The 27,976-nt window shown below is 42.4% G+C and overlaps 1 protein-coding gene across 1 annotated transcript in view; it reads right to left on the bottom strand.

The window, feature by feature from the left end:
- The window catches only part of EHD1 (EH domain containing 1), a 40,330-nt gene that overhangs the window by 8,364 nt on the left and 3,990 nt on the right, over positions 1-27,976 (bottom strand). Inside the window, exon 2 of the mRNA XM_075837199.1 lies at positions 19,738-19,835. Within this exon, the coding sequence (XP_075693314.1) occupies positions 19,738-19,835 (98 nt within the window). The remainder of the gene's footprint in view (positions 1-19,737; positions 19,836-27,976) is intronic.

The raw sequence follows: 27,976 nt of genomic DNA on the forward strand, positions 1-27,976 counted from the left end.
CTGCTACGTGTGTTCTCACCCTAACACTCCACTATATCAATTCGCATAATAAGTAGTTGACAAATGAATGTTTCCGCTATCAGAACATTGTACAACTGGTTAACAAAGATAAAATCATGATCACATATCCTGGTAGTGGACAACCACAAAAAAACCAACCCTGAGCAATAATTGCATATTACCACATGATAACAAATCCTTAAAGGCAATTTGTCGCTAGAATTTTTTTTTTCAGTTAAACAATTAGTATTTAAGTGATTACACATTGTTTTCATTTTTTAACAAGTCAGGAAATATTATAAATTAGATTCTAATTTATAACATTTCCATGTGCTTGGCACTAGAGGGAGCAGTTCCCAAAATTGCAGCATGGTCACTGTGGTAAAGCAACCTCATTGATTTATGCTGCAAATTTGTGGTGGACACTCTCCTCTAGTGTCCTCACACAATCCCCCCTCCCTTCTTCTGGCTAGTGCCAGGACATGGAGGGTTTGAAGGTCTTCAAGCCTCCTACACTGTGCCGCCATTTTTTGAGCGACTGAACTGTGTAGGATGATTAGATACAGTGCTCAGCAGACAGTATAACACGAACATACAAAGACATCACATACACAAACATAACTTACCTGCCGCCTCCGCAGGTCTCCGCTCCTATTCCTTGTGCCTGAACATATGGCTGGAAGCCGCGGCTGGAAGTAGTCATCTTACTGTCCGGCAGCAGCTTCCGGTCCACATGAAAATGGCGCCGGCTTTCGCTCTGCTAACAAGCTTCGTTTTGGCCGGTGTGGGAGTGGCGCATGCGCCGTTCCCACACAGATGGCGTACGCTGCAGTGAATGGAACGGCTCCCGTTCGCATTCTCTATGGGGTTGTATGTGCCGTATTCCATCTCTGTATGTGTCGTTAATCGACATACAGATATTTTAAAAAAAATGGCAGCCCCCATAGAGAAGTAAAAGTAAGAACACAGTAAAAAGTAGAACACAAGAACACAAATAAAATATATGTTATCATATTAAAAGCAATATGATAAAAAAAAAAAAAATTCACGACACCTTCCCTTTAACTCTCCCAACTAGTGTTTAACCCGTTAGTGACCGCCAATACGCCTTTTAACGGCGGCCACTAACGGGCTTTATTCTGATGCATGTGCCTTTTTACGGCACTGCATCAGGATAAAGTAAACAGAGCAGGGAGTGTCAAATCTCCCCGCTCTCAGCTGCTAGAGGCAGCTGAGGGCTGGGAGCGTCCCTGCTCTGCCGGGTGAGATCGATATTAGTATCGATCTCACCCGTTTAACCCTTCAGATGCGGTACGCAATAGCGTGCACCGCATCCGAGTGGTTTTGGAGAGAGGGAGGGAGCTCCCTCTCTCCCCCACCGACACCCGGCGATACGATCGCCGAGTGTCTGTGTCTCTAATAAAGGCCCCCAGGTCTGCCTTGAGCGACTGCCTGCTAGATCATGCCGGAGGCATGACCTAGCAGATGCCTGGCCGTTTTAAACGGACAGGCAGTAATACACTGCAATACAAAAGTATTGCAGTGTATTACAATAGCGATCGGAGAATCGCATATTATAGTCCCCTAGTGGGACTAGTAAAAAAGTAAAAAAAAAGTTTAATAAAGTTAATGAAAAAAAATGAAAAACCCAGCTTTTTCCCCTTACACAATGCTTTACTATTAAAAAAACAAAATAAAGTAAAAAAGTTACACATATTTGGTATCGCCGCGTCCGTAACGACCCCGACTATAAATCTATAACATTATTTAACTCGCACGGTGAACGCCGTAAAAAATTAAATAAAAAACTATGGAAAAATTGCTGCTTTCTGTGAATCCTGACTTTAAAAAAATGTTATAAAAAGTGATCAAAAAGTCGCATCTGCTCAAAAATGGTACCAATAAAAACTACAAGTCTTCCCGCAAAAAAAAAGCCCTCATACAACCGCATCGGCGAAAAAATGAAACCGTTACGGCTCTTCAAATATGGAGACACAAAAACAAATAATTTTGAAAAAAAAGCGTTTTTACTGTGTAAAAGTAGTAAAACATACAAAAACTATACAAATTTGGCATCGTTGCAATCGTAACAACCCGCTGAATAAAGTTATGGTGTTATTTATATCACACGGTAAACGCCGTTGATTTAAGACGCGAAAAAGAGTGGCGACATTTCAGGTTTTTTTCTATTCCCCCCCAAAAAAAAAAGTTAATAAAAGTTAATCAATAAATAATATGTCCCCCAAAATGGTGCTGTTAAAAAGTACAACTTGTCCCGCAAAAAACAAGACCTTATACAGCTATGTCGACGCAAAAATAAAAAAGAGTTATAGCTCTTGGAATGCGACGATGGAAAAACGTAAAAAATGGCTTGGTCATTAAGGTCCAAAATAGGCTGGTCATTAAGGGGTTAATGGGTAAGGTCAGAAAATGAAAGCAACAAGTGCACATACCACGGGGACAACTCAGTTTTTCCAATGACGCACTCGTGCCCTGTTATGAGACCAATGCCTGTAAAAGACCTGCAAAACCCATGCACGGCAATAACAGCCTGGACACAACCAGCCAGACCAGACCTCCCTGAGGCTAGATTCACACATAGGCGGAAAAAAGGTAAAAAAAAACAGCGCACACGCCCACAGCCGCAGGGAATTCCGGACGAAAAACCGCACAAATTGTAGTGCAGTTATTCGACTGGAAGCTCCGCTGCAGAAAGCGGTGTGTTAAAAAATAAAAAATAAACAAAGACACCACACACATACATACCTCTGACATCTTGCAGAATGGCCACCTGGGATGACGTTTTATCCCATGTGGCTGCTGAAGTGATCACATGGGATGAAACGTCATCCCAGGAGGCTCGTCTGAACAAAGCAGCACAGAATTCTGGGTAAATATAATATTTTATTTTTTTGGGAGTTGCGTCTTTTTGTGGAACTACAGCTTTTCCACCGCAAAAAATGCAACATCTACTATTTGTTGCGGGTTTTACCTCCCCAATGAATTTAAATGGGGAAAACCCGGAAAAAAAACAAAAACAAAAAGCGATTACGCGAATACAATTGACATGCTGCGGATTAAAAAAAACGCAACACAGTTCAATTTCTGCTTATTTACACAGCGTGTTTAGGAGATTTGTTCAAATCTCATCCACTTTGCTACTATTGTATTATGCTGCGGATTTTCCCGCAATGAATTCTGCTGCGTGAAATCCGCAGTAATTTACGCTATGTGTGAACTTTCCCACACCGTTTTGGTGCAGTTTTTTTCAGCCAAAGCCAGAAGTGGATCTAAAGGGAAGGACAGGTATAAAAAAAAAAGACTGATCCATCTCCTTTCCTTTCTTTTGTGTCCACTCCTGAGCCAAAAACTGCGAGTGTGATCCTGGCCTAACAAGTAGTAAGCGTGCACGACTGACCAGCACGAAACAGCAGCAGTCATGTAGGGAAAGCAGTTGATTTTTAATGTGTTTAATGAGCACCTGTAGATCTAGAGCCAATAAACACACATCAGTCTTGACGGGCAGGGACAAGGTATCCCCCATTTTGGACAGATTCAATTAATTAAACCCCTATTTCAGGAACTGGCCCACACGTGGATGGGAGGTTTCCACATGTAACACGGCTTTCACACACCAATTCTACGCTTAATGAAACCGCAACTAATAGATCCTCAAGTTAACTTTTGGACCTGGACAAAATTACTAGCGTGGCAGTAAAAATGTCATTACCAAGTGTACAATGGAAGCAGTTCTAAGGTAATGTTCAGTATCTGATAGCAATCTCATACTAATGGCTTATGGTCATACTGCCCGACTGATCATTGAGATAATGGAAAAAAAAAAAAAGGGTGGAATTAACCTTTATATTCCAGAAAAGTTGGAAATTTACAGCGTAAATAGCGCCTTTTTGGCATTTTACGCTGCCCTCACGACTTTTATAGGGGTGGGGCCACATTCAGCCTGACAGATTTACTTTAGATTTCACTCTGTGGGGTGCAGCAATGTAGAGGCATGTGCAGGGCCTCACACCTTCCACCAGACGTGGTCGGATGTAAATTTCCGTTTTTGCCACTTTCTACGCCACAAAGTTTAATAAACTCCCCTCTTGATGTCTATGACAATAGTGAGACGCTAATACAGCCAGTGGAGGAGGATTTTTACAAGGTTGCTATTTTGGTACATGAAGATCGCTTCTCCAGATCCTGCCCATAGATAAGTCAGTGACTCATAGCAGCAAGTATGTGACTTTCACTTTCTCTACTGAAGTGGGGGCTTTGTGGGGTGGGCCAGGGAACAGCTGCCAGCCGTGACTGCAGGACCTCTGGAGACCAAGGTCTTTCTATTTAAAATGCTGCAAATGAGAATAAACAGCTACAAAAATACATGTTGCACATGTAACAAAACAGATTTTCCCTATTTCCCATTTACTTACTCAATGTTTCCTTGATGATGGACTCGTAAACTTAGAAACGTGCTCGTGTGACTCCCTAATACTGCTACAGAGTCTCCAAGATTTCTCGGTCTCAGTCTTTACCCTTGTGGGATTTAGAAGCAGTCGGAGGTCAAGCGTCGGCTCTAACTTCCCTTATAAGGCCAGAAACGAGCTTGTCCCTATTTGTAGAAAGAAACTTCTGCTTCTACTAAATGCACAACACAACATTCAGTGCATCTCCCAGGACAATTGCTGTATGCGCTGCGCGGCTCGCCACCCGCATGCGCTGCGCGGCTCGCCACCCGCATGCGCTGCGCGGCTCGCCACCCGCATGCGCTGCGCGGCTCGCCACCCGCATGCGCTGCGCGGCTCGCCACCCGCATGCGCTGCGCGGTGTGGCTCGCCACCCGCATGCGCTGCGCGGCTCGCCACCCGCATGCGCTGCGCGGCTCGCCACCCGCATGCGCTGCACGGTGTCCTCGATGTCCTCAACTCCACTTTATTTATTCTATATACAGAGAAAACAACCCTTTCAAGACATAATACTTCCTCCTAGAACATAGTCACTTTTTTTCCATTTTGGCTTGTATATGGGTCATGAAGTTCTGTATTTATAGCAAATAAACTAAAGGGGGGGGGGGCTCTGCTGAGTGGTACCCTTAAAGGGACAGTCACCTCTGAAAAAAACCCTAAACGACAATAAATCGGTAAATAGCTTAAAAGACGCAGATTCTGAATTTGTATGCTTTATCTTTCTTCTCACTTGCATTCCCCCACAAACGGGCTGTGCACTGCATGCTGATGACGAGTCCTCTCCATTATATCGCCGAATTTAGGAGTCCTTTCTGTGCATCAGCATTTCATTGCACTGTCCGTGTGTTTGCTTACAGGGGGGAGGGGGTGACTGCAAGACGGTGGAAAGATGAAATGTACAGATTCGGAATCAGATCCTTTTAAGCGATTTACTGATTACTGTCGTTTAACCACTTCCCTCCGCAGCCATTTTTCGGATTTTCACTTTAGTTTTTTCCTCCCCACCTTCCAAAAGCCATAACTCTAATTTTTCTAACAACATTGAAGGGCCTCACACCTTCTGCACAGGCGGGCTGCACAGGCGGGTACTGTAGTGATAATGGGAGATTTTAATTTCCGGGATATTAATTGGTGTCATGGTTCGGCTTCAACTGCAAAGGGGAGACATTTCCTCAACCTGTTGCAGGAAAATTTTATGGGCCAGTTTGTGGAAGACCCGACTAGAGGTGAAGCTCAGTTGGCCTGGTCATTTCTAATAATGCAGATCTTGTTGGGAATGTCAATGTTCGTGAAAACCTCGGTAACAGTGATCATAATATAGTTACATTTTACCTATACTGTAAAAAACAAACGCAGGCTGGGAGGGCAAAAACATTTAATTTTAAGAAAGCCAATTTCCCCAGGATGAAGGCTGCAATTCAGGATATGGACTGGGAAGAACTAATGTCAATTAATGGAACAAATGATAAATGGGAGATTTTCACATCTACTTTGAGTTATTATAGTGCAAAATTTATTCCTACAGGTAACAAGTATAAACGACTCAAATTAAACCCCACATGGCTTACACCTTCTGTGAAAGGGGCAATACATGACAAAAAAAGGGCTTTTGAAAAATACAAATCTGAGGGTACAGCTGTAGCCTTTGTAAAATATAAAGAGCTTAATAAAATCTGTAAAAATGTAATAAAATTAGCAAAAATACAAAATGAAAGGCAGGTGGCCAAGGATAGTAAAACAAATCCCAAAAAATTCTTCAAGTATATAAATGCTAAAAAGCCCAGGTCTGAACATGTGGGACCCCTAGATAATGGTAATGGGGAGTTGATCACAGGGGATCAAGAGAAGGCAGAGTTACTAAATGGGTTCTTTAGCTCTGTATATACAACTGAAGAAGGAGCAGCTGATGTAGCCGGTGCCAGTGCTGTTAATATATCAGTTGATATACTGAATTGGATGAATGTAGAGATGGTCCAAGCTAAATTAAATAAAATAAATGTGCACAAGGCCCCGGGACCAGATGGGTTACACCCTAGAATTCTTAAAGAGCTTAGTTCAGTTATTTCTGTCCCCCTTTTCATAATATTCAGAGAATCTCTAGTGACTGGTATAGTGCCAAGGGACTGGCGCAGGGCAAATGTGGTGCCTATTTTCAAAAAGGGCTCTAGGTCTTCCCCAGGTAATTATAGACCAGTAAGCTTAACATCCATCGTGGGGAAAATGTTTGAGGGGCTATTGAGGGACTATATACAGGATTATGTGACAATAAATAGCATTATAAGTGACAGCCAGCACGGTTTTACTAAGGACAGAAGTTGTCAAACTAACCTAATCTGTTTTTATGAAGAGGTGAGCAGAAGTCTAGACAGAGGGGCCGCTGTGGATTTAGTGTTTTTGGACTTTGCAAAGGCATTTGACACTGTCCCCCATAGACGCCTAATGGGTAAATTAAGGACTATAGGTTTAGAAAATATAGTTTGTAATTGGATTGAGAATTGGCTCAAGGACCGTATCCAGAGTTGTGGTCAATGATTCCTTCTCTGAATGATCCCCAGTTATAAGTGGTGTACCCCAGGGTTCAGTGCTGGGACCACTATTATTCAACTTATTTATTAATGATATAGAGGATGGGATTAATAGCACTATTTCTATTTTTGCAGATGACACCAAGCTATGTAATATAGTTCAGTCTATGGAAGATGTTCATGAATTGCAGGCAGATTTAAACAAACTAAGTGTTTGGGCGTCCACTTGGCAGATGAAGTTTAATGTAGATAAATGTAAAGTTATGCATCTGGGTACCAACAACCTGCATGCATCATATGTCCTAGGGGGAGCTACACTGGCGGATTAACTTGTTGAGAAGGATCTGGGTGTACTTGTAAATCATAAACTCAATAACAGCATGCAGTGTCAATCAGCTGCTTCAAAGGCCAGCAGGATATTGTCGTGTATTAAAAGAGGCATGGACTCGCGGGACAGGGATGTAATAATGCCACTTTACAAAGCATTAGTGAGGCCTCATCTAGAATATGCAGTTCAGTTCTGGGCTCCAGTTCATAGAAAGGATGCCCTGGAGTTGGAAAAAATACAAAGAAGAGCAACGAAGCTAATAAGGGGCATGGAGAATTTAAGTTATGAGGAAAGATTGAAAGAATTAAACCTATTTAGCCTTGAAAAAAGACGACTAAGGGGGGACATGATTAACTTATATAAATATATTAATGGCACATACAAAAAATATGGTGAAATCCTGTTCCTTGTAAAACCCCCTCAAAAAACAAGGGAGCACTCCCTCCGTCTGGAGAAAAAAAGGTTCAAGCTGCAGAGGCGACAAGGCTTCTTTACAGTGAGAACTGTGAATTTATGGAATAACCTACCGCAGGAGCTGGTCACAGCAGGGACAGTAGATGGCTTTAAAAAAGGGTTAGATAATTTCCTAGAACAAAAAAATATTAACTCCTATGAGTAGAAATTTTTCCTTCCCTTTTCCCTTCCCTTGGTTGAACTTGATGGACATGTGTCTTTTTTCAGCCGTACTAACTATGTAACTATGTAACATTGCCGTATGGGGTCTTGTTTTTTGCGGGATGAGTTGTAGATTTTCACAGCACCATTTTTTGTACCATATAATGTAGTGGGAAACGAGAAAAAAAATATATGTGGGGTGGAATAGGAAAAAAAACAGTGATTCCTCAGCCTTTTGGGTGGTTTTGTTTTTATGGCGTTCAACGTACGGTAAAAACGGAATGTTTACTTTATTCTGCGGGTCAATACGATTACAGCGATCCCAAATTTATATAGTTTTCTTTATGTTTTACTACTTATACAAGGAAAAAACGGATTGTTAAAAATAAAATTTGAGTTTTGTCTCCACATTCTGAGAGCCATAAAGTTTTTATTTTTCTATCGATTTAGCCGTGTGAGGGCTTATTTTTTGCGGGGCGAGCTGCAGTTTATATTGGTACCATTTTGGGGGGTGTGAGACTTTTTGATCACTTTTTATGGGAGAAGGGACAAAAAACAGCAATTCTGATGTTTATTTTTTACGGCGTTCACCGTGCGGACTAAATAATGATATATTGTAATAGTTCAGACTTTTACGGACGTGTCGATACCAGTTATGTTAGCTTTTTATTTTTTTTACATTGTGCTTGAGGGAAAATGGGAGTTTTTGAGCTTTTAATTATTTTTTATTTTTTTTATTTGTTAAAAAAACAACTTTATTTTAGTTATTTACTTGTCCCCCCTTGGGGACTTTAACCAGCGATCGTTCGATCTCTTGCACGATATACTGCAATACTAATGTCTGACAGTATCCTATGAAGCTTCATAGGAGTACAAAGATGACGGACCTGGGGGACTTAGTCAGGCCCCCAGGCTGCCGTGTCAACCAACGGCTCCCCCCGATCTCGCCCGGGTTTAAGTTACAGGGGGTCGCGCCCGTTTTTAGTCATTTTAATGCTGCGATCGCTATTGAACGCAGCATTTAACAGGTTAAGCAAGCGGGCTCGCGCTCTAGCGGGATCCCGCTAGTTACCCGGAAGTGTCGGCTGTAACAAAGGTGGTTTTCAGAGTTGACAAGTCTCGTTACAAGGGCTTGTCCACTTTGTTAGAAGGATCCCCCAATGATAATCGGATGACAAGGTGTCCCGCTGATGTGAATACGGCAGCAAGTGTTTAATTCCCCTGCAGCGAAACCATAGAGGAAGTGAAAAATTACAAAGTTCTCATTAAAATGAAAGCGGATCGTTCACCTGGATATACTGCCTTATACACATCGTGAGCGGCGGGCCCGACAAGAATTGTAAGCGTGAGCTATAGATCGTAGGAAGCTGCTTAAATGGTAGAAGTGGACCCCTTACCTGCTGGGCCCCTGTGCTGCTGCACAGGTTGCACCAATGGTATGTTGTCGTCCCCATATCAGACTCAGGTTTTTTGTTTGAATGCTACAATTTCTTCTAGCACTGAACAGAGCAAAGTCGCACTATACCGGAAAATGCAGATGTTACCCTGGTTGGATGCCACTGTACATCATGTCTGTCACTAAATCTACAGTGAAGCCTGACAGGGTTTTCAGAAGGAGCTCTAATAAAAACAAAAAGACTAAAGTGTATGCAGATATAATTGTGTGTACTATATATCATATTATTCCATGGTCACTGAGCGTACATGTATGTTTAGTGACTATGACTAAGCAAACAAGATTAAATAAACGTCTCTGTAACCAGACCTCACATCCTCCATCCCGCCCCCCCCCCCTCCCCGCTAAGATGAACTAATAAGAATCTTGTGCTCCTTATTTTCCACAGGGTAAGTCCGAAAGAATCATAAAAGTCAGGACCCCAAGAGCTGAAATTAAATTACATAGGCATAACACGGATGTATGTGCAAAAACGTGATTTTTACGTGCAATATATAGTCTGGATGAGGGGAAAAACTAAATAACGTCAAAAAGGTAAGATTAAAGGGGAACTACATGTCCATCAAACTTTTGATATATCAGAGAGACATATCAAAAGTTTGGATTGGTAGGGGTGCGGGTACTCAGACCGCCACCGTTGCGGAAACAAATGTGCAGAAGCGCTCAGCTGAGCACCCTGCGGCTGTAATCGTCGCTCCGTGTCAGTATGAAAGAACGTCTCAGCACCCGGACCCCCACTGAAAGTGCAATTCCTCTTTAAAGACGATCGGTCACCAGTTTATTAATTCCCTATCTCCTAACTAATCTAAGGAGACTAATCTAGGCGCTATGATGCTGATAACTGCGATGTCATTTTTTTTCAAAAACTTTTATTATTTGCCAAGTTATGAGCATTTTTCTAAATATGCGATTTTGGCTATACTTACCAAATAGGAAGTTACGCTTTCTTTTCACTCTGGGCGGTGTAATGTTTTCTGTATGACGCTGTCTAATCCGCTACATACAGTTCTCCTCTTCCCAGCCCAGCAACACATCGTGATCATATAGTACACCACTTCCATTCCCGACTGTGTATTCAACTGGTGATATCTGGTTGTTTCACAGCTAGAACTGCGATCCTGGTGTCATATAATCTCAAGCTGTTCTAGGTGGTCCACAGCACGATATTATGGCTGTTTTAAGTGATCCCCCTTCCCTCCAGCCTCAGTCTCTCACACTGCGTGAAGCAGCTTCATGCCGAAAGGAGAATCACTGCTGTTGACACCCATTTGTCAAGTATAAAAAGCTCATAATTTATAAAATAATAAACGTTTTGGCACACAATTTTCACTAGCATTATCAGTGTGACAGCGCCTAGTAGATTAGTTAGGAGATGGGGCATTACTGAACTAGTGACAGATCCTCTTTAAAGAACATTGGCAAAGAAACCTTCAATGTTAGGACAGCTAAAAGATGGCATTAGGAGAGGGGGAAAAAACCTGAATGTGTCTAAACGCACAGGTCCACTATGGAGTATCAGCAAAGTAAACGAGATTCCAAGAAATCTCATCTACACGTTGCAGATTTTTTTTCTGCACATAAATTGACTTGCGGTGCGTATTTTAAAATCTGCAGCATGTCAATTTATCTTTCATTTCCGCCTGCAAATTGTATCTAACCCGTTTTAAAAAAAAAAAATCTGCAGCATAAACCCCGCACCTAAACGCATAAGAAAAAATCCGCACAAGGTGCAGATTTTACAGGTGTAAATACCTGCGTTTACTATGCAGATTTTCTGCACCAAATTCTGCAACATGTGCATGTAGTCTAAGGGCTCGTCCAAATAGGGCAGAATTGGCGCGTTTTTTCCGGACGGAATTTCGGACGGAAAAAAACGCAGAATACAGTAGCAGCATAGTGGAGATTTAACAAATCTCTTCCAAATGCTGCGTAAAATTTCCGAGCCGAAATTGACCTGCGGTGCGTATATGTCGGACCGCAGCATGTCAATCCCTGCTGCGGAAAGTGTCCAGAATTGCTGTTTTTCAGAGGAGGTGTCTCATTCTCCTAACATTGGGAAAAAACACAGCAATTTACGCACCATTCTTTCCGTAACAACCGCAGGAAATGGTTAGTTTTTGCCGCAGCGGAAAGCCTTCAACTTTCAACGGAATTGCTGCAGAACTAGCTCAAGTCCTCTCAGCCAATCAGATGGACCACATGATATGACAGAGACCCTATCACCGATAGAGCAAAGTTTAAAATGCAGCTTTTTTTACAATGTCAATGAATTTGATTAAGAGTGTCTGCCAAGATGCCTCAGTTAGGCCTGGTTTGCGCTAATTGTAACCTTTCCACCTCTGGCACACGATATGTTGCCACCACCAAGCTTCAGCCATCTAAAAGCTGCCCATACAAATTAGACAGAACTTGGCAGAGCCCACTGATTTCCCACTGCCGAGCCTAGCGTGTATCTTTATGGGGGAGTCCAGAGAAATCATTTACCGTCTATGGCCACCTTAATAGAAGGACAGCACAGGATGATGCAGTATTGTTGTGTGCGAAAATGCCTGAACAGAGCAGCAGTGTCCCTTACATTTGAGCTCGAACACGTTAAAATCGCATCGTACTTGTACCTGTATAATGAAATAACAGGAAAACGTCCCCGCAGAAACAGTCAGCAAGTACACCAAGCGCCACGTGATCACATGATCAGAGAAAGGACGTGGGGAGAAGAGAGGAAGGGCAGAATGTACAGCAGCAGATAAACCATTTCACAATTAGGGAAATGTGGAAACGCACGGATGCAGCTGAGTAATTAGAGTTCCTGACAGAACTCAGTTCACTCTATTCTACCTCATGGACTACGTCATTACTGAAAATCCTACAAAAGACAGACCACAACGTAAAGTCTGTAACAGGCACGTGCAGTTTAGAATACTATAGTTATGCCCCTTACAAAAGACAATTTCTACGTACACCATGATCTCTGGACCAATGATAACTGAGCACATCCTGGCAGTGGAGAATTACTGGGAAGACGCAGACTCCTAAATCTGAAGTCATCATGGCCAATATCTCTCACACACATCATGCCATATCTGTCATATTTCACCACAGTTTTTTCCTTCCTTTCGTTCAGCATGATCTGCCTTCTAATATATCAAAATTCCAAGGAAAACTGCTACGAACCGCATTCAAGTAACAACCAGTAAAGGGTTTAGTCGCTAGTTGTTTCACAGTTCTTACAAATAAACCACAAACAGTATCACAAATTTAAGGATAATTTTAATTTTTTTTGCTCAGTTTGCTGAACGCAAAAATACAGATAATATGATTGGTTTAGATGAGACATAATGAATCTAGGAGGAAGACCTCTGCCAGAATTGTCTGTAGCTCCATTATTCGAATGCCCTAGAAGACCCTCATGGTGCCAGCTATTAGACTTGCTTATGCCAACCAAATTGGTCTAGGAGACACGGCAGTCTAATGCAATGAAAGGTAAAAAATACAGACGATGGTGAGGGGGACTTACCTCATGTAAAACATCTCATAATATAGGACTATTGCCAATATTGGACAATTGCTTTGTTTCCGGCCGTATTATGGACGCAACACTCAGACCTCCCACTGTTCATCAGCACCGGAGTTAGAGCACCAAGGAAGCCTATGGTGCCCGAACTCCAGTTCTGATAAACCGTGGGAGGACCAGGGATTGCATCTGGAATATGGGCAAAAAAAAAAAAGACACCCGTATTCCGCCCATCTGAAAGTAGTATATGTGAGAGCAGATCTGCCAACTGCTGGCAAGGTAGTTGGTAATGCGAATTCTGAAACTGGATGTAAGTGTAAGACAGCTTTCAGCTCCTGAGTAACTGCGGAGAAGTCGTGTCATAAGTCAGGCACTGTTATTTCTAATGTGGACTTTGGTATAAACTAACAGACAACTAGGATAAAGTACACTTGTGCTCGCTCTCATAACTCCGACACTGCATAAACCTCCTCCCTGCAATTTATCCTTCCGTTCAGTGAAGTGGAACAAGTAGGAGCGTCCCAGGGTGCACACAACACAATAGGCTTTCATGTCCCCTGCTGACTTCAGCTTCCTGCAGAAAAACAGTAATAAAACTGTTATCAAATCTTATTTCTGGATGTCTTATCGTTCCAAACCATAGTCCCTAATAACGCCAACAATAAGCTTGTTTATAGTTACTATAACATGGTACAAAAATAGTGCGCTCAGATCTCAGCCACGTTCTGCGTAATCTAGTGCCGGTGGACAATGGGGGCCCAACAACTATAGGAAACCACTAAGCTTTGATGTATTTTATATATTCTCTAGTCCCTAAACCTCCGCTGCCCAGTACAGAGGTGTCTGTGCAGATGGTTCATTTTCTGGCACTCCATATAAAGAAATCTCCAAAACAACGTGGGCAGCTGCCATCCCCAAACGTGTGAAACTCACAAGAGGATCTCCATATTCAGATACGGGATACAGCATAACTATACGCCCATCCATACAATAACATATAGATCTTTTATTCACGATTATGTGGCTAGTAGACAGCAGAGACCTTTATAAACCAAGAATCAGAACAGTGGATTGGCTTTCTTGGCAACCATACCTGAATAGCCTTTTATAACAAACATCTCAGTTTGTAACTTTAGGCATCACGCAGAAGGCAGCACACGGAGACCCCATGGTCCTGTATTACAGAGCAGTTGGCACGGTTTGTGCCACTGTCTGTTACCTCCATGGAGGCGCAGTATTCTCCTCTAGAATTGACGAAAAGAATATGTCCATAATACGGAATCCTATGGGACAACTTTTTTTTTGTATAAATTCAGAGGGCCACGGAGGTACAGTATGGGCCCATGGATTTCTAATATAGATGATATTAGATTCCGACGTGGTTTCCATGTCAAAATCAGTGCAAAAAAAAAAACCCAATGTAAACTGACCCTTATACATACAAATATAGACAATATTTGCATTATAACAGTTTGTATATAACCCGAATGGAGATGAAAGGAAGACTCAAGAATAAACCCTATTCTTCATTCCTTAGAGATGAACTATTGTTTAAAGACACTTACTTGCTTTGGCTCAATGGACTGGTTAGGCTTGGTTCACACTGAGTATTTGGGCGTGGATTTTGAACCGCATCGGAATGATTGCCAAAGAACAGACAAAATTGCCCCCCTGCCCCACTTCTGACCTGCCATTGAAATCAATAGGAGGCAGAAAAACCCGTGGCACTCGTTTCCGAATGCTTTTCACTGAGTTTTTTTTTGCCCGCGGTTTGCGTTAGCTTCAATGGCTGTGGGCGAAAAATGCTGCGAGACATGCATCAAAAAAGCGCAGGCAGTTCAAAATCTGTCTCAAAATTCCTGAAGGAATTCTGAGGCAGTTTATTTCTGAATGCAAAAAAAATCACTGTGTGAACAGGGCCTTGCTGGGGTCTTATCTGCCACAGCACAACTCTTCCTGCTACCAGCATGAAGGATCTGCTGACCGGCAGGGAAAGTAGAACAAACACAGGAACAATTCATCTAGCGTTAGTCAGTTGGAAATAAAGTATAGCTGGTATTCAACAACAACAACCAGCTGCCAAAGTCATCACCGTGCTTGTGTGGAGAGAGGCAACCATCTCGATTCTCCATGGAAACCTCACTTTCCACTGAACTTTCTCCAAGTGGAAGAGACTGTTCATTTTTTGAAGAGATTTTCTTCAATTCAATGTATAACTAGGATACATCAGCAGAGAAGTTTGATTGGATTTCCCTAAAACCAGGTTAGATACCATTCCTTGATGCAATTTTTCCCCAATCTAGGAGTGGATCATAAAGTGAGGAGAGCGATCATTTGGATGGTTGTATGGGCAGAGACTTCTCTCGTCTCATTTTGCATTTTGTGCATTTGTTTATAGTATTTGTCATTTATCTTGTTTGTTACTACCCAATTTTAAAAGCTCTGCAGGCCAAATAAGCACTATATAAAAGATTATTATAAAAGAAATTTGGGCTTATAAAAGAAAACCTGCCTAATGGGAGTCTTAAAATTGCTTATGTGTAACTGACCAGGGATTTGCCCTTTAAAGGTGTTTTTAACAGCCCTGTATGGCATAGGAACAATAGGGGTCTGGTCACATGCTCAGCTGTTTCTGCATGTTATAAATATCTAAACGGTGGGGGTCCAGCTGCTAGGACCCCCACTGATCATGAGAACCGGCTTACCTTGCCGTTCCTGGGTACCCCATATGAATGGAGCTGTAAGGCTCATGCTTGGCCACCGCTTCATTCATTTCTATGGGGCAGCTGAGCGCTATTTCCGGGGATTAACTGTTTCATGGCCGTCTTGCATCAGCGTGTCTCCAAAATTGTATCCATTTCCCTGCCGTCTGACTGTGTTTAAAAGCAGTTTGTTATCAGTTTTTCATAGCGGTTAAAAAAAAACCAAAAACAGGTGGTATTCATTTGTCAGGGTTTTTTCCCCACCAATCCCCTAAAAACACCACAGTGCCCACTGTAGATAACGCCACAGACAGTGCCCACCCCTGTAGATAGTGCCATTGGGGCTCCCTTTGGGAGCGAAATCCCCGGCCAGAGCATTGCCAACGGGGATTTCGGCATCTGAAAGCCCTAACATCACTTTCCATATATGTAAAAATGGCCAAAACTAGAGCATGATTTTATTTTTTGACGGTCAGTATTCACAGGATGTTAAAAAAACAGCCATGGCCTCGTGAATAGACCCATAGAACTTCATTGTTCTGAATATGGCTGTCACTACTGTTGTGTGACTATAGTCTAGAAGAGCCTAAAAGGGGTTTTCCCACAATTAACATTCCTCATGTGCGCGGCCGCTCCATTCAAAGATGATGGTAGTGACAGGAAACAGCTGAGCGCAGTACTCTGTGGGACACTTCTATTTAGGATTGGTAGGAATACCAGTATTCACACACCTCCACCGATCACCCTTTTATGCGTCACTTCTGACCAGTCATATACAAGTACAAGTAAATGGGAACGTTGTAATTCCTACACAGCACCTGGTGGGAGTAGTGCCGTACGTATATTATATGCTCACCCAAATCATACCTCAGATGCTGGATTTCTGTTGTTGCTTACATACTTCACATTCTTACAAGTCCTAGCGTAGAAGAATAAATCGGCAGATACTACCTTAAACTAGCTGTGGGATATCCAGTCTGTTTGGACTTCAAACAAGTCTATTTTGGCGAAGCATACTGTTTAAAGATGGACATATTTCTTGTAGTACAGAAGAAAGCTGGTATTTAAAAGGGAAATTAATCCCAAACACCAAATCGGTCTACAATACAACCCCCGACGTCACAGGACAGTCAAGCAATGCAATCACATTTTAGTTCATCACTTAGATGTGATCGATAACAGCTGGATCTTGCGTTTCAGAGACACGCAGGACTAGGGATGCACGATGAATCGAAACTTCGATAATGTTTCGATACTCTGCATCCCCAAACGGTTGGATACCGTTGTTTCATGTATTTTGATATTAAGCTGTGCGGCCGCACAGCTCAGTATAGTAACACATGACTGTATGAGAGCGAGGCTGCAGCTGTGTGATACAGCCATTGCCCCGCTCCGGAGTTCTGACAAGTGCGAGCGGTCAGGATGATGCAATGCGGCCAGCGCTGCACTAATGAGCGGTGGCACTGAAGACAGAACATGGCGGGCGCACAGCAAAATACCCCCATGTTCTGTCTTCAGTGCCTGCCGCTGATTAGTGCAGTGCCAGCCGCATCACCTCATGCTGACCGCGCGCGCACTTCCTGTCAGGAGCGGGGCAATGGATATATTACACTACCGCAGCCCCCCACTATAACGGCGGAGATCAGAGAAACCTCTCATCTCCGTTGCTATTCCCCTGAATGCTGCGATCAAAGCGGACCACCACCGCAGCATTCAGGGGAAAATGAGAAGGGGGATGCCCTTTGGATTGCGTCACAGGGAATTCCTATGATGCGATTGAGGGACATATTATATATGGGCAGACAGCCATCAGAAAATGGAAGAACTTTTTTTATTTTTATTACTGTCGGCAAAGTATCGTTTTGGTATTGAAATCGCAATACTACACGAAGTATCGGTATCGAAGTCCAAATTCTGGTATTGTGACAACCCTACGCAGGACCCGCTGTCACCGAAGCAGTCCGTCCCGATGACCTGACAGATTCGGGTTTAAGCACAAGATACAGCTTCTATGTATCCAGGATACATAGAAGCTGTATCTGAAAAAGCAACAAAAATTAAATCAAAAACAATTACAAAGTTGCTTAAAACACCATAATACAATTTTCTTTTTAATAAAACTGTATTCATAGGTTAACATAGCCTTTAAGTTTAACAAGATCTGGGATAGATGGGTTAACTCACCCCCGCCCTTGTTGACTCTTAGCCCTCCCTGTGACCCCTTGACTATGTGGTTCTTTAGTGATGCCTAGCTTTCGCTCTGCTGAATCCTTCGCTGGAGATAAGCCCCCTTATGTTTTTCATGCACTACCCAGTGATTGTTTGTGGTATACACGTTAAGGCTCATGTGTGCGCCTGGTTCCCGGTGGACTGAGCAGGGGCATACACTGCTGGGAATTTTATATTAAACTATGTGGAACGGTGTCTTCTACGTAGCTGACCGTCCCTGTTCCTCTTGTGCACATGATGTGGTCATGCTCTGTGTATTCTATATGCTGAGATTTTGCTAAGCTATGTTTTCAGCTTCTTTCCTTTGACAAGACGGTTTTACTTGAAAGCTCAAATCTTTGTTGATTTAAAAAAATAAATCATGAATTACACTTCTATATACACACACTGTATAAAAGCCATAGCTATTATAAATGTATTAAATGATTATGTGTGAACATGCTGTGTACAGAGTACACACAACGCGAGATGCTTTGTGATATGTCCGTGCCTGGTACAGAACAATTATCCCAGGCACGTTGGTAGGGAATTCTTAGATGGAAAGAAACCCCCGGTGATTGAATAGCTGTCCTTATACCCTGGCATTGGTCCCACAATGCTTGGCATTCCTCATCTCCCTCTACATACTGAGGAATGTGTTACACCAGCTGGGTTTTTGCATATTCCAGTACCCTCTAAAAGGGCTACACTTGCTTTAGAGAGGATTTCAGATAGAACGTTTTTAAACTGTCAATCATAAACATCTACAATTGTAGACGGAACAGTATTCTTTTTCATGGGCCCAAAATTTGACTATGTTGTGGTAAAAATTCTTCTAACCTTTATGTAGGTGAAATAATAAATATTTGAGAATATAAGGCTGGATTCACATCCGCATTAAATTTTCAATTAAACTGTCCCGTCATAGAAATACGGAAGTGCCAGATCCGTCGCATGAAGAACCCAAGTGGTACCAGATGGAACTCATTGACTTTAATGGGTTCTGTTGGGTTTGGCGTGATGGTGTCTGTTTTTCTGGCATTTTTGACCAGATCTGCGAGGAGGGTTCCTAATGGAGCCTCCAATGCAGATGTGAACATAGCCAAAACTTGGGCATAGACATGAGATTCTTGTCTCACGGGTACAAGAACTGAGTGGCATTACATCTGTATGTGGAGAGGGCATAATTAAAATAAACAGCTGCATGAACCCCATAGTTCTTTATATTGACATTTAATAATGCTATATACAGGGAATTAAACAATTACAGACAATCCACTGGCAAGAAGAAAAAGAACCGAATTCACCAAATTTAGTTGCGCAACGTACAGGCACAACTCTGCACGTGTGGAAACAAACTTTTCCTTTGATTGTTATAGTGGCTGCTCTGCCTGCAGACCACTGGCCCGAGACCTTCAAAAACCAATCCTCAATAACAAAAAAAAAAAAAAGGCAAGATCCCATATGCGCCACCACCAAACTGGTGGCACCTTGCAATCCTCCCTTTTTCGTTGGTAAGGATTGACTCTTGTCCATGGGCTGCGTCTGGTATTGCAGCTGAACCACATTCACTAGTTCAGTCCCAGCATAGAAAGAAAAATAATAATTCAAAAGTCAAAATCTTCAATGATTTCAGCTTTCATAACAGGGCGAGTGGGAAGATTTCGTTCCATCATGAAAATACAAAATTGCAATGTGCATCGTTTTAAAAACCACGGTCCACATTAACGGGACATGACCCTTCAGTGTATTTCCAGTTACTGCCTAGGAGCAGGAGAGAGGCTGACTATGGTGTCCCTGACATGAAGTATAGAAAACCGTCTGGTCACTCAATAACATTTATATCTATATAGGATAATGCTCTTTCCATAAGCTTCACTTATACGAGCTGCGGACTTGTGTTCCTGTAAATGATAAAGTTCTTACCTCTACTGATTCGTTGTTTCTCTCCAGACAAAATTCCGGGTGTATCTATGATGCTGATGCTCTCCAGGACAGGGTTAGGTAGTTGTGCGCACATGAACCTAGCGGCAAGATAAGAATCTATTAGTTCCAAATACCTCATTTATAACATTCCTTCATCCGAAAATGGGTTACGGTTCCCAAACCCAGTAGGTAGATGAGTATTTGAACTATTTACGTGCTGTAGTCACCCTAATGGGACCACAGTTTGCCTGTGATCAGACAGTGTTCATACAAGGACAAGTATGACTAGTTTTGGGGATCTGCAGAAATCAGTGACATCATCTGTCAGAAATTACATTACATACAAGTAATACATTTCTACAAAACAGACATTTAAACTTCTAGTCACTGTTCAAGATGACAAAGCATGACCGAATGGCGACTGTGGGAATCACAGTGAAAAGTATCCTCATCAAAATCAATAGATTGTGAACCTATACCGCACCAATAGAAGTTAGGCCTCGTTCACATCTTCGTTTGAGGCTCCGTTAGGGGCCTCCGTCCAAATCTGCTGCGCTATTGTTACCGGTAAAACAACGGACACCCCGACAGAAGTCTATAAAGTCAATGGATTCCATCAGCCACCGATTGTGTCCGTGGTGCAACAGAAACGTTGCTTCCGATTTTTCCCAGTTGGTGCCAAATTGATAACTTGATACTTTTAGGGTCCTGGAGAGAAGAACATTCATAGAAATCAGTAAAAAGAAAAAAAAACATAACTGAAAAGTATGAAGGCTCTGAAATTCCAGGCTGCTCAGCGCAAAATGCAGACAACTTTACTGCAACCTGACTTCTCACCACTTAGGGTATATTCACACGGCAGCATCCGTAACGGCTGAAATTACGGGGATGTTTTCAGGAGAAAACATCCCCGTAATTTCAGCCGTAACGGCATGTGCAGGCGCTTGAACACCGCGTCCATTACGGACGTAATTGGCGCTGCTTTTCATTGGAGTCAATGAATAACGGTTCCAATTACGCCCCAAGAAGTGACAGGTCACTTCTTTGACGCGGGCGTCTATTTACGTGCCGTCTTTTGACAGCGGCGTGTAAATATACGCCTCGTGTGAACAGACAAACGTCAGCCCATTGCTTTCAATGGGCAGATGTTTGTCAACGCTATCGAGGCGCATTTTTCGGACGTAATTCGGGGCAAAAACGCCCGAATTACGTCCGTAATTAGTGTGTGTGAACATACCCTTAAGCCCAGTGCTTTGCGCTGCTACAATGTATAGGTCACATATATAATTCCCCACTACAGTATTAGGTCGAGTCCACACGTGGCAAAGAAAGAAAAAAAATTACGCAAATCCGCAGCACGTGTAGATGAGATTTGTTCAAATCTCAAAACGCATGGCTAATGGTAATGTAATCTGCGGCAGAATTCTGCAGCATTCCGGCTACATGTGTGCACCTAAGAGATATTGGCACTGCCCCCACTAGTGATTCACACATACTTCTCCAGGGTGGGTGCAGCTAATAGACAAAAATTATCTAAGGGTGAAGTTAAGTGCAGCAGGATACGAAGCAGTGAAATTGAAATCAGTTTTCTAAAACCACTGTGAAAAGTAGCAAGTGTTTATTAAGGGTACGTGTGCATTCCTACATCATCTGACACGTCATTGCGATATGCGAGAACATCGCATCGGTGCTGGGACCCCACCAAATGTAAGAACGAAGGGGTCCCCGGAGTCACGAGGGGCAGCAGTCAGCCATCTCATGTGTATGGCCAGCTTCAGACCAATGTCACAACGCATTGATGATCTCCAGGGCATTTATTATAAAATAAAGCTCATAGTTTGTCAATTATACTTTGTAGATGATACCATACACAGACTAACACTACTAGGGTAGAATTGCCAATGCTTGCCCAAATAAACAGCTAGTAATGCTACACGCTGAAGTGCCACTAATCTCTATTCACACTATACATATATCTCATTTATTTCCAACTTTCCATAACAAAATAGCTTTTCTGTAAGTGGAGGTAAAAGAAAAGAATAGGCAGGAAATGAAGGGCATTCCCAAAAAAGTGACTCATACAGAAAAACCCCCACTACAGCTATTGTGCTGGAGATTCCCAAAAACAACTGCAGAGATTTTCCCATTCGGGCACACAATACAATTTTATCAGCTTCATATCTAAAGCCAGTTACAGCCTCCGCAGGGGAGAGTGGGGTCAAACATCTACAGTCCTGAGAATGTAGTGCAGAAAAACTAGATATATTGGTAATATTGCTCGTCTGACAACTTTGCTGGAAATCAACATTGGTTTCAAACCCATGATTCTAGTTTTGCACAGCAGCGCTGCGCCAACATACCCAAACACAGTGAGCCCGAGTCCATACAGTCAGTACACAGTGTCCCTCCAGTTATACCCTCCCGCCTAAAGTAACATCGGGCATGGAGAGATGCTCCTGCACGTAAGGTGGTATTGTTGCTGTGGCAGCCTCCTGACGCCAGGAGGGTAACGTGCACAAGTGAAATTAATTAGAATTGGACCCGTGCACGATACTCTACGGGCGTCGTACAGTAGCCATGGCAACAGTACCGCCCAGCGTACAGGGGTGTCTCTCCACGCTCTATATAACTTCAGGCGGGAGAGTATAACTTGAGGGACATTTTAAAGTGAACAAACCCTTAAGGGGTTGGACAATCCCTTTTTATTGGATACCTAAAGGATATCATGGCTGCCAGGACCCCTAGTGATCATCTATAATCTGTGGGGGAACCTGGTAGCAAGGGCTTAGGTTCCCCACAGCAAAACCATAGCATTACACAGTTCCCATTGAAATCAATGGACAGCCCGTGTAATGGATGGTCCTGACAGGTCCTCCAGAGTAAGAGGTTCTCTTTGCAGCGGTTCTCCGCTCTGGAGAATAAATTAGGGTCCTTAGAAGGGGACTCCCATTTATAAACTCAAAATTAAAAAGGAAAAAAAAGAAACTTTGGGCATATTTTTATCATGCCTTTACTGCTCTCTGACGGAAGACGAGTCCAATTAACTTAACCCCTTCCCGCTCCTTGACGTACTATTACGTCATGGCAGCTGTATCGTTCGCGCTCCATGCCGTAATAGTACGTCACGGGAGTAACGGCCGTTTCGGCCGTCCTCCCGACACATACAGGAGCTGTGACGCTGCTGTCTTGTTCAGCAGCTGTCACAGCTCCTACAGCGGGGACCGATCGCTGTGTCCCCGCTGATTAACCCCTTAAAAGCCGCGTTCTATAGAGATCGCGGCTTTTTAGGGGTTAAGCTGCCATCGCCGGCCTGCTACGCGATAGCGGCCGGCGATGGTGACTATGGCAACCGGACACCAAACAATGGCGTCCGGCTATGCCATAGACGGAAGCCTAGTGGGTCCTGACAACGTCAGGACCCACTATGCTTGCTGTCAGTGAGTAGCTGACAGTTCTAATACACTGCACTACGCATGTAGTGCAGTGTATTAGAATAGCGATCAGGGCCTCCTGCCCTCATGTCCCCTAGTGGGACAAAGTAATAAAGTAAAAAAAAAAAAGTTAAAAAAAGATGTGTAAAAATAAGAAAATAAAAGATTTAAAAGTAATAAAAGTAAAAATCCCCCCTTTTCCCTTATCAGTCTTTTATTATTAATAAAAATATATAAACAAACAAATAAACTATACATAATTGGTATCGCCGCGTCCGTAACGGCCTGAACTACAAAATTATTTCATTATTTATCGCGCACGGTGAACGCCGTAAAATAAAATAATAATAAACCGAACTACAATCACAATTCTTTGGTCACTTCACCTCCCAAAAAATGGAATAAAAAGAGATCAAAAAGTCGCATGTACCTAAAAATGGTGCTGATCGAAACTACAGTTCGTTACGCAAAAAATAAGTCCTCGCACGGCTTTATTGATTGAAAAATAAAAAAGTTCTGGCTCTTAGAATAAGGGAACACAAAAAGTGAATGATTGTTTACAAAACGTATTTTATTGTGCAAACGCCATAAGACATAAAAAAAAACTATAAACATCTGGTATCGCCGTAATCGTATCGCCCCGCAGAATAAAGTGAATATGTCATTTATAGCGCACGGTGCACGCAGTAAAAAAAAATAACTAAAAAAAAAACAATAGTACAATTGCTGTTTTTTAGTCACCACGCCAACTAAAAATAGAATAAAAACTGATCAAAAAGCCGCATGCACCCCATGAAAACTACAATGAATTCCTCAAGGGGTCTAGTTTCCAAATTGGGGTCACTTTTGGGGGGTTCCCAATGTTTTGGCACCACAAGACCTCTTCAAACCGGACATGGTGCCTAATAAAAAAGAGGCTTCAAAATCCACTAGGTCCTCCTTTGCTTCGGAGGCCGGTGCTTCAGGCCATTACCGCCCGAGGGCCACATGTGGGATATTTCTCAAAACTGCAGAATCTGGGCAATAAGTATTAAGTTGCGTTTCACTGATAAATCCTTTTGTGTTATAAAAAAAATGGTATAAAGCGGATTTTCTGACAAAAAAAATATTTAAATTTCACCTCTACTTTGCTCTACATTTTTGTGAAACACCTAAAGGGTTCATAAACTTTCTACATGCTGTTGTGAATACTTTGAGGGGTCTAGTTTCTAAAATGGGGTATTTGATAGGGGTTTCTAATATATGGGCCCCTCAAAGCAACTTCAGAACTGAACTGGAACCTAAAAAAATAAATAGAGGCAATACTTCGCTTCTTACATTATACTGATAATGAGCCGTGCCCACCCCGAGATGACCCCAGTTTTGACCGTTTGTATAAACGGAGACCCCTATTAGACCGTTCCAGTGCCCGGTTTTCCCAAGCATACACCCTGAGAAGTGTATTTCTATTGATGAGTCCCTGGTACATTTTAAAGGGAGGGTTCAATTCCGCGAGTACCTGCCGGGTAAGAGGGCAAGGTATGGCGTGAAGATGTATAAGCTGTGAGAGTGCATCAGGGTATACCTACAGGTTTAGGATATATGAAGGAAAGGCCACCCCCAAACCAGACTGCATCCTGGACTACAATAGGTACATGGGAGGGATGGACTTGTCAGATCAAGCCCTGAAGCCCTACAGCGCCATGCGGTGTGGTATAAGAAGCTGGCCGGGCACATCATACAGATGGCATTGTACAATGCGTACATGCTACGTCGATGTGCAGGCCAGACGGGAACTTTCCTGGAATTTCAAGAGCTGATTATCAAGAACCTAATCTTTAGGGACCAAGAAGGGGGGGCACCCAGTACTTCTGGAAGTGAGCCCACACGCATCGTACCAGGGCAACACTTTCCAGGAGAAGTTCCCCAAACTGGCAAGAAGGGAAAAAGTCAAAAGAGGTGCAAAGTCTGCTATAAGAGGGCGATAATGGATGACACAATATATCAATGTGACACGTGTCCCGAATAACCAGAGCTCTGTATGAAAGTGTTTTAAAATGTATCATACATCCCTTGGTTTATAATTTACCCCAATTTTACTTACCCTGATGCACTCCACACAGCTTATCCCCCCTCGTCTTTCCCCTCTGGGCCCTGCTGTGTGTCCAGGAAGCTGATAACAGCCACATGTAGGGTATTGCCATACCCGGGAGAACCCACATTACAGTTTATGGGGTGTAGGTCTCCGGTCAAAATGCTCACTACACCTCTAGATGAATGCCTTAAGGGTGTAGTTTTTAAAACGGGGTCACTTCTTGCGGGTTTCAACTGTACTGGTACCTCAGGGGCTTCTGCATACATGACTTCGCACTAGAAAATCCCCAGTAGGCCAAATGGTGGTCCTTTCCTTCTGAGCCCTCCCATGGGCCCAAACGGCAGTTTATCACAACAAATGGGGTATTGCGGCACTCAGAATAAATTGCGCAACAGAATGGGGTATTTTGTTTCTTGTGAAAATAAGAAATTTTCAGCCAAAACTACATATTATTTGAAAAAAATAATTTTGTTTTCATTCCCAGCCCAATTCAAATAAGTTCTGTGAAAAAACTATGGGGTCAAAATGGTCACAACACCCATAAATGAATTCCTTGAGGGGTGTAGTTTCCAAAATGAGGTCATTTGTGGTGGGTTTCTATTGCTTTGATACCTCTGGGGCTCTGCAAATCCAACATGGCACCCGAAAACTAATCCAGCAAAATCTGTACTCCAAAGAACACACAGCGCTCCTTTCCTTCTGAGCCCTCCCATGGGCCCAAACGGCAGTTTATCACCACAAATGGGGTATTGCCGCACTCAGGACAAATTGGGCAACAAAATGGAGTATTTTATTTCTTGTGAAAATAAGAAGTTTTGAGCTAAAATGACATATTATTGGAAAAAAATATATTTTTTTTTAATTCCCAGCCCAATTCAAATAAGTTCTGTGAAGAAACTATGGAGTCTAAATGGTCACATTACCCATAAATGAATTCCTTGAGGGGTGTAGTTTCCAAAATGGGGTCACTTCTGGTGGGTTTCCATTGCTTTGATACCTCTGGGGCTCTGCAAATGCGACATGGCACCCGAAAACCAAACCAGCAAAATCTGTACTCCAAAGAACACACAGCGCTCCTTCCCTTCTGAGGCCTCCCATGGGCCCAAACGGCAGTTTATTGCCACAAATGGGGTATTGATGCACTCAGGAGAAATTGGGCAACAAAATTGAGTATTTTGTTCCCTGTGAAAATAAGAAATTTTGGTAAAAAATTACATCTTATTGGAAAAAATGTCATTTTTTTAATGTCACAGCCCAATTGAAATAGGTGCTGTGAAAAAACTGTGCGGTCAAAATGCTAACAACAACCATAAATGAATTCCTTGAGGGGTGTAGTTTCCAAAATGGGGTCACTTTTGGTGGGTTTCCATTGCTTTGATACCTCTGAGGCTCTGCAAATGCTACATGGCACCCGAAAACCAATCCAACAAAATCTGGACTCCAACAAACATATAGCGCTCCTTTCCTTCTGAGCCTTCCCATGGGCCCAAACGGCAGTTTATCACCACAAATGGGGTATTGCCACACTAAGGACAAATTGGGCAACAAAATGGGGTATTTTGTTCCCTGTGAAAATAAGAAATTTTGATCACAAATGACATTTTATTGTAAAAAATGACATTTTTTTCATTTCAGAGCCCAATTCAAATACGTGCTGTGAAAAAACTGTGCGGTCAAAATGGTAACAACAACCCTAAATGAATTCCTTGAGGGGTGTAGTTTCCAAAATGGGGTCACTATTGGGGGATTCCTACTGTTTTGACACCTCAACACCTCTTCAAACCTGGCATGCTGCCTAAAATATATTCTAATAAAAAAGAGGACTGAAAATGGCACTAGGTGCTTCTTTGCTTCTAGGGCTTGTGTTTTAGTCCACGAGCGCAGTAGGGCCACATGTGGGACATTTCTAAAGACTGCAGAATCTGGACAATACATATTTAGTAGTGTTTCTCTGGTAAAACCTTCTTTGTTACAGAAAAAAAAATGAATAAAATTTAAATTCAGCAAGAAAAATGAAATTTGCAAATTTCACCTCCACTTTGCTTTAATTCCTGTGAAATGCCTGAAGGGTTAAAAAACTTTCTAACTGCTGTTTTGAATACTTTGAGGGGTCTAGTTTTTAAAATGGGGTGTTTTATCAGGGTTTCTAATACATAGGCCCCACAAAGCCACTTCAGAACTCAAGAGGTACCTTAAAAAAAAGGCTTTTGAAATGTTCTTAAAAATATGAGAAATTGCTGTTTATGTTCTAAGCCTTGTAACGTCCAAGAAAAATAAAAGAATGTTCAAAAAACGATGCCAATCTAAAGTAGACATATGGGAAAAGTGAAGTAGTAACTATTTTGGGTGGTATAACCGTCTGTTTTACAAGCAGATGCATTTAAATTCTGAAAAATGCAATTTTTTCTAAATTTTCTCTAAATTTTGCAATTTTTCACCAATAAACACTGAATATATCGACCAAATTTTACCACGAACATGAAGCCCAATGTGTCACGAGAAAACAATCTCAGAATCGCTTGGGTAGGTTTAAGCATTCCGACGTTATTACCACATAAAGTGAAATATGTCAGATTTGAAAAATGGGCTCTGAGCCTTAAAGAGGCTCTGTCACCAGATTTTGCAACCCCTATCTGCTATTGCAGCAGATAGGCGCTGCAATGTAGATTACAGTAACGTTTTTATTTTAAAAAAACGAGCATTTTTGGCCAAGTTATGACCATTTTTGTAGTTA

The sequence above is a fragment of the Rhinoderma darwinii genome, chromosome 9 (genome assembly GCF_050947455.1).
Source record: "Rhinoderma darwinii isolate aRhiDar2 chromosome 9, aRhiDar2.hap1, whole genome shotgun sequence".
Lineage (NCBI taxonomy): Eukaryota > Metazoa > Chordata > Amphibia > Anura > Rhinodermatidae > Rhinoderma > Rhinoderma darwinii.